Genomic DNA, 13,284 nt, shown 5'->3' with positions numbered 1-13,284 from the left:
TCATTCAACATATAACAACATCGGAACGGTCCTCTTTCTCCACAATTGTAAACACGGGGGCGTAGTTTTCCATATGTCATCCATGACCTCTTGATGTGATGATGTATTACGCAAGGTTGCGCTGGCGCTTCACACGATCGGAGGAAGACGACAAGTTGTGGTTTAAAAGTGCATGTTTTTTAGTTTTCTTGCCAAAAATGTCAATCATTTCGCTAGATAAGACCCTTACGCCTCGTTTGGCATCGTTTAGAGTCCTTTGAAACTGCAATTTTAGACTGCATTAAAAGTGTTGGGGTCAATTAAAGTCCATTAAAATGAGAAGAATCCTGGAATGTTTTCCTCAAAAAACATAATTTCTTCTCGACTGAACAAAGAAAGACATCAACATTTTGGATGACATGGTGGTGAGTAAATTATCTGGATTTTTTTTTTAAGAAATTTGACTAATCCTTTAATCTTTGTTTAAGGGAATAGTTGATATTTGCATAACCATTTTTCAAAATATTTTTTTTTTTGGAAAAATTTGAAAACTGTTCCTTTAAGTGTTACGCTACTGTATTCATCTTTAGAAAATGGGCTATGTTCAAGGACAGCTGGTGTGGATGGTTCACCTTGGGACGGGCTGGTTTGTCTTTAAAGTTAGAGGCTAACCTCTCAGCTCTCTCCTGAATACTGGGGATGTGTAAAGGCATGTGATCGTCCGAACGCAAAATCTCCCTTTGCTGTGAGAGAGACATTCTCATATGTCATTATGTAAAGATAATATCATATTCTATTAAAGGTGACATAGAATGATTGAACAGAGTATTTATCCTTGTTCTGTGATGTGACATGTAGACAAAAAAATTTTTGTTTGGGTCTGTAATGCCTTAGAAGTTTTGCACCTATTTGGCTCCCCCTACTGGCTTAACTTGCAATCTCATTACTGATTGGCTGACTTTGCTGCCACTCAAAAAATGTAGCCAACTATTTTAAAGTGGAGGGGCAGTTAGATGCCTGTGATGTCATAAGCATCAGTTTTTCAGATTGGGCCGTTTTCTGGCTGACATTTCTAAAAGAGGAATTTCTATGAGACTGAGATGTTTAGCATGTCTAGAACTTTTTGTATGTTCGTGAATGCGGGTAGACTACCATTATTCAACAAAGACAAGGGAAAAATGTTTTTTCGTTCTCTGTCCCCTTTAATATAATTTTCCAAGACCCAAATCACATGCACATCTGCTACATAAAATCCATTAGGAAAGAACTTTGAGTTATTTGAAACTGCACTCAAGCCACCATGAGTTTAAGGTAGAAGGGATGGAGTCATGCACAGGCAGGTCTACCTGCTTCTCATGGTCACTGGGATGGACACGCTGCTCAGGACTGAGGTCGTGGGTCAAAAGCCACTGCTCAATAAAGAACCGTGATGGCTTTTTCATAACCTCCAAAAGATTCAGACGAAGAAAAAAACAGCATTTTCAATTTGTATGGAAAGAGGGAGAATGTAAAAGAAAACCATCAAAACCATTTAGTGTCATTAAAATCTCAAATCCCACTTTTCAACCATTTGCTCTACCTGTGGCGGCTTCTTCCGTTCAGGTTCGCCTTTAAATCTACCAGCTAAAGTCTCAGCTCTCTCCTGAACACTGGGCATACGTATCGGCTCTAAATCATCCACACTAAACTGATTAACATCCTGTAAACGGAGAGGCGGATGTAAGCTGAAACTCAAGACACAAACTCTGAGCTTTCATTATTAAAAATTTAAGAAAAATAAGGCACTTTATTAAGATGGAGAGCCACACACAAACATGCAGATTCACAATTACGGTGCTTTCCAAACAAAATCACTAAGTGCAGTGAGGACTTATATCAACAAGTCTTTTCGATCAAAACTGAACCGCATACAAAACGAAGCAGCATTGTTATCTAAACTGTTTTACTGTGACATAATGTAATTAAAGTTCAAATCATTCATACAAATTACCAGACCTCCAGACACAACAATTTCACTAGATGACACACAAAATATTACATGCAGGATTTTCTAATGCGTGTTCAGAAAGGGTCAGAGATGCCACCAATGTGTTAGTTGTCACAACACTAAAAGCAGACAAGACTAAATTAATAAAGGCCATAAAGTAAGCCTTATTAACTGATAAAAAATAAAATATCATCTAATAAGATCACCCACATTCTTAGCCATCAGTATAGCAATCCTATTTATTTCCTCCATAGAGATTTCCTCTGGAGAGAACTTTTTACCTTTACATATTAAACGGCTATGTTAGAGGGATGCTTAAGATAGTACAGACGAGCGACAGGATGATGTTCAGTGTCACCTGTGTGTGTGGAAGAAACGATGAAGAGAATGAGGAGGAAGATGAAGGTGAGGAGGAAGAGAGGAGAATGGTTTTCTTAGGGCAGCTCCTCAAGACCTCAGTACTGCTGCTGGCCTTCAGAAAGATAAGACAGTATTGAGACTTTTGAGAAACCAGACTATACAGCAAACATCTCACAAACATTCATCAGCCTCAGCTCAATCTACCTACTAATATCATCCACACAACAAGCACACATTTCTAACTAGGGTATAGTCTAGGGATGCACTAAAAGTTCAGTAACCGAAACTATTCTGCTGAAAATAGAAATAGTGTTAAATAAATTAAAAGAATTTTCACCAGACAATTAAATACTTTTACTGAACAATAATGTTTTTGATGAGGCAATCGTAGAGAGAGAAAGGCACGCACGCACGCTTTATAATGCAGCATACATGTCGGTATCGTGAAAGCATTTTAAATTGTCACAGAAAGATGCTTATTTTGTTTTCAGTTTTCACTTTTTTTTTCAATTGCCGAACATATGATGCATCCCTTGTATAGTTATTATTTAGTTTGCACTTGTTATCATTTAGTTTCTCAAAGGCCATCACAAACCTTCTTTTGCTTTAACTTGTGGATACACTGAAAAAAGTAAAAGTTGGATTAAATTGAAAACTTACTTCAATTGGTAACGCCTAAAATTTTACTTTTAAGTATTTAAAAAAAAATGTTCACCTTAAATTTTCACGTAAGTGAGGAACTTGAAGTTGAAAAACTTTGTTACCAATTGAAGTAATTTTTTAAGTTGATCCAACTTTAACTTTTTTCCGTGTATGAAGAGCTCAGATGCAAAATCCTCTAAGTGTGTTTGACATGTTTCGTTGTAAATGAGCATTTTTATCAGGCTCTTTATAGATTCTGCCAACAAAACTGTATTTCTGTATGGCCTGGATTAGGAGGATTTGAAGCGATAGTATTTGATGAACGTATAATACATGCCGAAAACATTCAGTTATTATCATTGCGTGTGTTTACATGCACAGTCTTAGGCCGATTATGCTTAAAGGACAAGTTCGGTATTTTAGACTTAAAGCCCTGTTTTCAGATTGTTTATGGTGAAATAGAATGGTTTTGACTGAAATTTCGACATTTTCGGCTGCCCTGAGAATTTTCGCGTGTTTGTGTTTCAGCTCAGACCTCTACAATGGGTTTAATGGTACACTGGAACAATCCTTTCTAAAATGCATTAAACTTTCGTTTACAAAGACGTGAAACTCACCTAGTGGTCAGGGGTGTTCACTGGTATGCTCACACAAAAATCGCTCCAAAAGATGCTTTCCAACAGCTGTTTTAGCATTCGTTGTTAACTTGTGGACCTATTTTCCCAAACGCCTCACACCCGTACATTCTTCCGCTTAGAGCTTGAATAATAGACACTCCAGCCCAGGTGGTGGCGCTAATCCGCCTTTGCCAATTGCAAGAATTGAAACAAAGTTCCCGGCGCAGAGTAATACCATACCTCACAGCACATCTAATACATGTCAATGGAGTTGGTAAAAACTACGATAAAACAGCTGTTGGAAAGCATCTTTTGCAGCGATTTTTGTGTGAGCATACCAGTGAACACCCCTGACCACTCGGTGAGTTTCACGTCTTTGTAAACGAAAGTTTAATGCATTTTAGAAAGGATTGTTCCAGTGCACCATTAAACCCATTGTAGAGGTCTGAGCTGAAACACAAACACGCGAAAATTCTCAGGGCAGCCGAAAATGTCGAAATTTCAGTCAAAACCATTCTATTTCACCATAAACAATCTGAAAACAGGGCTTTAAGTCTAAAATACCGAACTTGTCCTTTAATAAACTGATAATGCGTGGGGTCATGTAAATGCATAAACCGATTTACTTTTATTGGGGAAAGCCCATAAATAGCGTAAACAAAATACAATCGTCACAAGTAGTTTTTTGCTCATCACCCCAATTTCGTGTTGCATGTAAACACCTTAACCCTCTTTCTCGCAGTTACACTGCAAAAAATGATGTGTTAATTTCTTACACATTGTGTGTGTCATGCCATTTATAGGAGCATTTCACCCGTAGAAACATTAATCTTTATTGAAAGTGTGTTATATTTGTGGGTGAAATGTAACATACATTTAGAATTTGGTGCCTATTTGACCGAGAAAAGGGGTGTTTGTAGTCTCACTCCCTCAACAAAGATATTGGACTTCCTTCTTTCAATGATGCAAAATGATGATTTTTACATCATTGAAAGAAGGAAGTGCAACACTGAAATCTGCCTTTCTCCTTTCTCAGCAGCAACTGAGAAAATGATGCATGACCATTCAAAAACATGACTGGGGTTCTAACTATACATGGGTTTCAGCTGACGTCACTCACTTGTCTTCCGCCATTTTGAGGACCTGAAGTGGTCGCAAAAGAACTAGAAGCTATGCCTTCAAAATGTTGTGAGCATCAAAATCGCTATTTTTACAACACTAAGAAGGCTCGACACAACATGATATTTTGCTCGAAGTATCGCCTGTGTCTCTACACGTGAACTCGAGCATTGAGAACATTGTTTGTGAACAAAGAGTTTACTAAAAAGAAGGTTTTGAACAACTGACTTTGGTTGATTTGGCTTCCGCTCGCCGCCATCTTCCCAGTACAGATGTATCGATCTGCGAATGCAACGTAAGGAGGGAGGAGAGTAAAGATGGATAGCTCCTAAAGCATAGTTCCATAAAAATGCACGGATAATTCGTTGTTTTGTCGCAAGTGAAAAACAATATTGACCTTCTAGTTGATAAAGGAGCCTCATATGAGATTCATTCATTCGCATTCAGAAATCGATTATTTCCGTCTGGCAGAGATGACGAGCAGACACCATAACAGCCAAAGTCAGTTGTACAAAACTTTCTTTTTATTAAACTCTGTGTACACAAACAATGTTCTCAATGTTCGCGTTCATGTGTAGAGATGCAGGTGATACTTCGAGCAAAGTTTCATGTTGTGTGGCGCCTTCTTATGTTGTAAAATAGTGGTAGTTCGGTAGCAGCGAACAGCGGCTGGAAGAACGTATCAGGGATCGAGTAGGCATCACACCCTAACCAAGATAATTTTTTTTAAAGTCGCGTTTCTTTTCATGACAGTCGAGGTGCGACATGTTGTCTTTCGTAGCCATTTCCCGTATCCATAAGAATCATAGACAATAAAAGATAAGAAATCCCTAAATCGTAGCAAGCCAGCCAATGCTTGTCAGTAGCCTACTGGTACTCGGTAGGTCCTCAAGATGGCGGCATGACGTAAAAAGTCACATGACTGAAACCCATCTATACAAAGCTTAATGCAAATGGGTGAAGTGTCCCTTTAAGGCGTTATTTCATGTTAAAATAAATGAAAGGGACAACACAAGTTGTGTAAAAAACAGTGATGGGAGTAACGCGTTACAAAGTAATTCCATTACTGTACTTCCACCACTTTTAGCGGTAATGAGCATGTAACAATTTTTTTTTTAAATCAAGTAACACAGTTACAATTACTGAAATTTAAATGAGTCTGTTACTCGTGTTACTCTACACTTGCTGACAAGACATAATGGAATTACTTTATAACGCGTTTCTCCCATCACTGTTTTTAACACAACTTGTGTTGTCCCTTTCATTTATTTTACCATGAAATAACACGTAAAATGTCATGACACACACAATGTTTAAAAAATTAACACATCATTTTTTACAGTGTATGTTCATGCAAAGAAATGCATGAGAAGAAATACAACATTATAGCTTAAGACAAATTTCCCATTGGCTTTTTGAACCACTAGATGTACTATGTATACACATAAAACATGTATACACCGTATACAGCATAGCCGGTTTATTGATTAGCATGTAAAAGCATGAAAATAATGAGTGCGTTTACATGCACAGTCTTACGCCGATTATGCTTAATAAACTGATAACACGTGGGGTCATGTAAACGCGTAAATCGGTTTTCTTTAATCGGGGAAAGCCCATAAACGGCGTAAGCAAAAACCGATCGGCACAGGTAGTTTTTTGCTCATTACGCCGATTTCGCGTGGCATGTAAACACCTTAACCCGCTTTCTCACGGTTTTGTCCTTGTGCGCAATCTGCGCATGTCTCCGCGTATGAAAGATAAACGTCACACGCGGAAGTAAGCGCAAGGTAACGCATAAAAGTCGCCGCTTGACTAAAGCAGTTGGCAGAGAAACTGTGAAAATAGAAGCTCATGTTACATTTACAGGTTCTGCAGACAGGAGGAGAAATACAAAAGTACTAGCCTGGTTAGCCAGACCTACATCAAGATGTAAGGTCTGGCAACTCTTCACACAAACGGCTCAATGCAAGGGGCGGGATATAAGGTTGTCCCTCAAAATGCCTCTGCACGCAATAGGATAGCGCTATGACCAATCAGAGCAACGAAGAAGGTGACGTAGTTACCGTAACCAGTCGGCAAAACTCCCAACACATCTTTCTTGCTTAAAAAGGACTTCAGTAGGGTTATTTGCTCTTCTCTCAAAGAAAAACATAAGTCTAAGTCCTCCAGAGTCGCGGCCAAAGCCGCTTCAAAAGAAAGCTGTTCGCCAGCAGCAGCAGCAGCCATTCTTTGTTTTCAAGTAGGAACCGTTGCAACTCTGTCGTCATCATGTTAAGCCCGCCCCACAGACGCTACACACGATGTGATTGGCCTGACCAAATTTTGGTTTTTGGAGCTGTTAAGTGTATTGTGAGTGCCTAGACTTAACCCTGGCAGCAAATATATTTTGCGGCCGCTAGGGTGCGTCTAGATTTCTAGGCTACAAAAGTACAGCTTAAGACAGATATGCCGTTGGCTTTTTGATCGACTATTATGTACTATAGGTGGTGACGTCACTGCCAGCGAGAAAACTGATAATTCTCCAAGTCCCATGTAAACGCAGTTGTCTGCATAGCCGGTTTATTGATTTACATGTAAACGCATGAAAACAGTTTTCTATAATAAGCAGATTTTTGATAGTTATCCGCTTATTCTGTGCATGTAAACACACTCAATTTTCGATAATAAGCAGATTTTTGAGAGTTATCCGCTTATTCTGTGCATGTAAACGCAGTCAGTATGTCATTTTTGATAGAGGTGCCATTTAGAGGCTTTAACATCTGAGCTCCTCATATGAAAACACATGTTTAAACAGTGCATCTGAGTTCAATTTAAATCTAGATTTAAGTTGATTTAGCAATTCTCACACATGGGATTTTTGTAGTACACGATGAGTGACAGAAATGTTGTTAACAGAGGACAAACAACAGTAACCCAATACAAAACCTTTCTAACGGGGAGATTTAAAGTACCACTTAAAATAGTCTAAACACACACACAGACCTCCCATATGAATGGTATGCATATCAAAACCACATCTAAACCACTACAATCTGAGAATAACAAATATCAAAGCACCAGAACAATAAGCAAAGCATTCAGATCATTCGTCTTAATCAAACTGAAAATGCAATCAAACCACAGTGCAGAAAAATCTGCCTCCAGGTTGTATCCTAGTTAAACAGTAAACTACCACAACAGCACAGGTAAATACAAGTTAATGGGATAATAAATTGCCACTTTGTGGGTTTGACATTCTAGGTTTCTGCATGGGGAGAAAGCATAGGTGACAATATTATGCCATCTATACCTGTTCCTGTCTGATGGGCAGAGTCTGATGCTTTAGTCTTTCTTTATAACGAAAACTCATCTGCTCCTGTAACTGTGTGCGCCTCTGAACATATACACACACATGCACATACACACAAACTGCATTTAAGAAATGCAACACACAAAACATTACTAAAATAAACTTTGACTGAGAGTGTAAGTGGGATATTCAAGACAAAATTAATCTACACAAAAGGATGACGACAAATCGATGAGCGGGTGAGGTAAGTGGGTATTTATAGAGTTAATGGGGATCTGGGAAAAAGGACATTTACTCCACGTTTTACCTTCCTCCATGCAGGGAGCTGCATGACCCGTGTGGGCTCTCTCAGAAAAGGTGGGGCTGGAGAGGGGACCAGCAGCAGCCCCAAATTGGGCATAGAGTCCCCCTGTGACCAGTGGCACGTATGCGACAGTTCAAGTGACCAGTGAAATGCCAACGAGTGCCAAAGACACGAGCCACCATCAGCGTTAAAAAAAGTATTGAGGGAAAAGAATGCAAAAGAACAGAAATGAGAAATAAAGAGAGGCATGCAAACCAAAAACTAAAAGATAAATAAACTTTATGAGATGTAGATAAAAAAAATCATCAATATATGGCAAGCTGTAAAAAAACTAATTACCAGGAAGAAATAATGAACTGAACAGAATAGAAGAAGAATAAAGTATAGACCCTCTAGTCAAGCAATGATATCTTAAGTGAACAGTTTCCATGCAAGTAGTCGAAAACATAAATGAACAAAAAACCTGAGAAGTATGATTAACCGTTTAAATGCATTAAAAAACCGTGTGTAATATTGCAGCATCAGTCCAACCGTGATCCAAAGCACAAGGCAGGGTTCCCACACCTTAGTGAACTTAAAATTCAAGGACTTTCCAAGTCCAATAAACTCAAATTCAATGACTAAATGTGGGGACACATTTCAAATGAGAGCAAGGTTACAATGTGTTACCTTTTAAGATACATTGTTACAGTTCCCTTTCAAGGGAACCCGCGCTGCGTCACTGCGGTGACACTTTAGGGACGCCTCCAAGGGTAAGTACGTCTGAATGTGTATATCAAATTCAACCAATGGTGAGGCTTAACGACAAAGACCGGGTGACGCGGGAGCCAGGAAGTATATTGCTATCTGAAATATTGCCAAAGACGGCATTACAGGGACACAGGAAGTATGGCAAGGGAGACGCAGCGTCTCATTCCCTCCTCAGGGAACAACAGTTGCATACGTAACCAGAGACGTTTTCATGTGTCAAACACAACTATGCAAAAAAGCATTTGGGTATGAATCAACATTCGCATACAGAAGATATAAGCATTTAAAGTGAACAGTTTAGCATGTGTGCTTAAATTTTTTTATGATATTATCCTACACTACACAAGGAATAATATGGATTTGTTTTCCAGAATTTTTTTTTGCATAAAATAGATTCAAGCACTTTCAATGATCTGTATCTATGTATGTATATTTTCACAAACTTGCCAGGGCCTTGAATTATGTATATATAACTCAAATATAGCCGTACAACTGCCACACAATCGAATCTGACAGTTCTTAAATGGGACATAAAAATCATGAAAATCTGACATTTTCCATGTTTAAGTGCTATAATTGGGCACTTATAATTCAGATATTCTTGTTATTTTCAACAGCAAGTCGAGCTCACCTGTCTCTTAAGTCCTGTGGACTGCACCGGAGCATTCTCCTCAAACTTTGCTAGCAGCTGTGTGGCCATTGACTTCACTTTGTTGTTGTTGTTCGCTGCTGCTGTGCAGTCTATTTTACGTTCGGCCAGTGCCGTTGCTATGGATGGTCTGTCGTCTCGATTAACCCTATGCAGCTCCTCCTGACGTTCAGATAACAAAAACCAAGGTGTTTTAAAAGAGTCAACGTAAATTACTATTGTGTACATTTATGAAACAGGCTTACATCATCTGATTGTCCCGCCTGGCTGGTCTTACGTCTTTTTCCATCTACATCCTTTTCTTTTTTATCCTACATGAGGAAAAGCAGAGCGTTCATCACAAGATCCAAATAATTCAGCAGTACTAAAAAGAAATTATAGCTCGTTTTAAAGGACTAGTAAATTTTCTTTAAAAAAAAATCTAGATAATTTACTCACAACCATGTCATCCAAACTGTTGATGTCTGTCTTTGTTCAGTCAAGAAGAAAGTATGTTTTTTGAGGAAAACATTCCAGGATTTATATCATTTTAATGGACTTTAATGGACCCCAACACTTAACAGTTTTAATGCAGTTTAAAATTGCAGTTTCAAAGGACTCTAAACGATCCCAAATGAGGCATAAGGGTCTTATCTAGCGAAACGATTGTCATTTTTGGCAAGAAAAATTAAAATTATGTACTTTTAAACCACAACTTCTCTTCTTCCTCCGGCTGTGTGACGAGCAGGTACGACCTCACGTAATTGCATAATGACGTGGAAAGTCACGTGTTATATATATGAAACGCAAATTTGCCATTTTAAACAATAAACTGACACAAAGACATTAATTAGTATCATTGGACATACAACAACGTCGAAACTGTCCTTGTTCTCCACACTTGTAAACACTGGGGCGTAGTTTCGAGACGTCATCCATGACCTCTTGGCGTTATAACGTATTACGTGAGGTTGCGCTGGCGCTTCACAGGACCAGAGTAAGACGAGAAATTGTAGTTTAAAAGTGCAGATTTTTTATTTTTCTTTCATTTCAAACTGCAATTTTAAACTGCATTAAAACTGTTAAGTGTTGGGGTCCATTAAAATGAGAAAAATTCAGGAATGTTTTCCTCAAAAAACTTAATTTCTTCTCGACTGAACAAAGAAAGACATCAACATTTTGAATGGCATGGTGGTAAGTAAATTATCTGAATTTTTTAAAGAAAATTGACTAATCCTTTAACAAACAGACCACACTACCTTGGGGTTTCGTTTGCGGGAGATGGCGATGCTTTGACCCAGTTTACTGAGGAATGAGATGGGCGATTTAGTACTTGCAATCAACGCAGCCTTCTCCTCGGGGCTTAGGTTGTGATTTTCTATTACAAAACAAAAATATGAATGATAAAAAACAAAAAATTAATTATTATCTACTTTCTAGGGAAGGCTAATAATAAATAATAAATCAATATTCAGATGTTCTTCAGGAGTAATATGCTATGGCTACAACTCACCACCAGGTGGCACAGTGTCCTTAAACATCTCATAAAACTGGCTGAGGTACATAACCATGGACAGCTTGTCGGGCTCCACCACAACTGACATCTCCTTCCCGGTCATGATGGGAGAAATCCCAAACTCTTTTTCAGCTACGTCAAAAGCCAGCTGGTTGTTTTTCTCCACGTCCTTCTCGTCCAGAGAGTCAAAGTTACTATAGTAATGACACAGATGAAAAACATAACCATACAGCAAATACGCCCAAGTGAAATCATTATCCAATTGTGATAAATAGCCCAGAGAGCACATGTGCATCATGCAAATAAATAAACGAGTGGATTCATACAAAAAAAATCATCTTCAAGGCACTGTGCAGGACTATATTCATTGTATCATTTGTTTTTACAGCTGTATTAGCATCACCAATGTTTACAACAGTACTAAGTACATCAACATCAAACTCTATCACACCGGATAATGGTCTGGATTAAGCCAGTGATGGAAGGAATTGTCAGCATACATAATTGGACTAATGCCTTCTAACAAACACAAATGCAGTAAAGCCCAGCTGACCATAACACAGAGCTCATAAGAAGAGGCTTTAAAAGGTCACTCAGCATCTGCTATAATGGAGTGTTATAATAAAATTTATGCGCTTTCAATGAGCAGGACCGGACCAGAATATGTACAGCACTGATCCTGCCCTTCTGCAAAAGAGCGACCGCACCAGCTGCACTGTTATTATACCGTGCTGTAATCCAAAGATGAGTGGGTCATGTAAATAAAAACCATATCACAACAAACAAAGCTGGAAATAGCTTATCAAAGTTAATGAGGTGAGGAAACGCAATGGCAGCAGCTAAATAAACATTTCTGTGATATACATATTATTGCTTTATGAACAACATACAAAAAATAAATAAAACTAAGATGCTGTTTTTCCAAAGCAAGCAAAAAAACAACTTGGATTTTAGTCTATACTTTGCACAAAGCTATTCTATGCTTTTGGAAAACCTGGAATTAAGTATATACTTTTTTAAAGATGGGTGATTCTCGCAAAACCTAGAAAATTTGAGATATGTCATAAAACATTTTGATAAAAAAAGTAACTGCTATCAAAATAAGAAGCATACAGTACTATTTTGCACATGATTTCAAATGACATCATACAAACCAATTTTGTTGTTTTTTCCACATTTAAGGGGAACATTTTCATTACCGCAACGTGTCAATGACTGGATTTGGGTTCTTTGACATGGAAATATTTATAATAAAAAAATAAAAAGCTTCAGTGCATGTTATACTATAAACATTTACAGTAAAGAAAAATATGGTATTTGGTGATCATTGGTAAATGTAGAGACAATAATAAGGAGAAAAATATGGTATTTGGTGATCATTGGTAAATGTAGAGACAATAATAAGGATTATAAAACAGTTAGTTCCAATCCTTGATTCTGATTGGTCAATAGGTGTGCTTTATTCACGATAAAACACTGCTATGACCGCTTCACCCAACAGTTCTATTTAATATCACTGCGCCCTTAGCAACACCCTTAGCAACACATAAACATATAATGAGACAAAGTCTGAGAACAGTTTGTTGTTTTTATTTGAGCTTTCATGTTGTTGTTCGCAGTCAGGGACTATTTTTTCTAGCAGAAAGAATGCTTTTATTGATTTAACTTCATGAAAGTTGCACTAATTTTTTTTTACTTTAATTTTGTGTAGTAACCGTTTTATAAAAGCAATAAGGTACTCGAGGCAAGTGCTGTATCGTGAATAAGTAACGGCTGAAGGGGTTGCAGGCACTCCGCTTCGCGTCGTGCCTAACAACGCCCTTCAGCCGTTACTTATTCACGATACAGCACAGCCTCTCGTACCTTATTGCTTACATATAAATGTGTCCAAGACCAATTGTCTCATCCTCCGCAACAATTTTCAATCGATGTTTAAGCCCTCAAGGAACTAACATTTCCAAAAAAAGATTTGTTGGAAGGGACATAATTGACTGTGACATTCAAGATGGCTACCAGGTAAGCAGTTCTTATTTTTTCTCTCCAGATAAGAGTTGAAATTTTGTTTGTCATAGTACCTAGACAACTTTTTA

At 38.1% G+C, this 13,284-nt stretch overlaps 1 protein-coding gene across 9 annotated transcripts in view; it reads right to left on the bottom strand.

Moving 5' to 3' along the window:
• The window catches only part of mical3a (microtubule associated monooxygenase, calponin and LIM domain containing 3a), a 112,051-nt gene that overhangs the window by 47,733 nt on the left and 51,034 nt on the right, over positions 1 to 13,284 (bottom strand). For 4 of the 9 annotated variants that reach the window (XM_065283529.2, XM_065283522.2, XM_065283521.2 and 1 more), the window contains exons 14-22: positions 11,192 to 11,388; positions 10,938 to 11,056; positions 9,945 to 10,010; positions 9,682 to 9,861; positions 8,304 to 8,405; positions 2,325 to 2,438; positions 1,559 to 1,678; positions 1,326 to 1,424; positions 612 to 722 (exon numbers count right to left, since the gene is read on the bottom strand). In XM_065283529.2, coding sequence (XP_065139601.1) covers positions 612 to 722; positions 1,326 to 1,424; positions 1,559 to 1,678; positions 2,325 to 2,438; positions 8,304 to 8,405; positions 9,682 to 9,861; positions 9,945 to 10,010; positions 10,938 to 11,056; positions 11,192 to 11,388 — 1,108 coding nt within the window. The remainder of the gene's footprint in view (positions 1 to 611; positions 723 to 1,325; positions 1,425 to 1,558; positions 1,679 to 2,324; positions 2,439 to 8,303; positions 8,406 to 9,681; positions 9,862 to 9,944; positions 10,011 to 10,937; positions 11,057 to 11,191; positions 11,389 to 13,284) is intronic. The other 5 variants (XM_065283526.2, XM_065283527.2, XM_065283528.2 and 2 more) reach the window with 3 other exon arrangements.

The sequence above is a fragment of the Paramisgurnus dabryanus genome, chromosome 9 (genome assembly GCF_030506205.2).
Source record: "Paramisgurnus dabryanus chromosome 9, PD_genome_1.1, whole genome shotgun sequence".
Lineage (NCBI taxonomy): Eukaryota > Metazoa > Chordata > Actinopteri > Cypriniformes > Cobitidae > Paramisgurnus > Paramisgurnus dabryanus.
The sequence above is the reverse complement of the archived record's forward strand: the minus strand, read 5'-3'. Positions and strand labels throughout refer to the sequence as shown.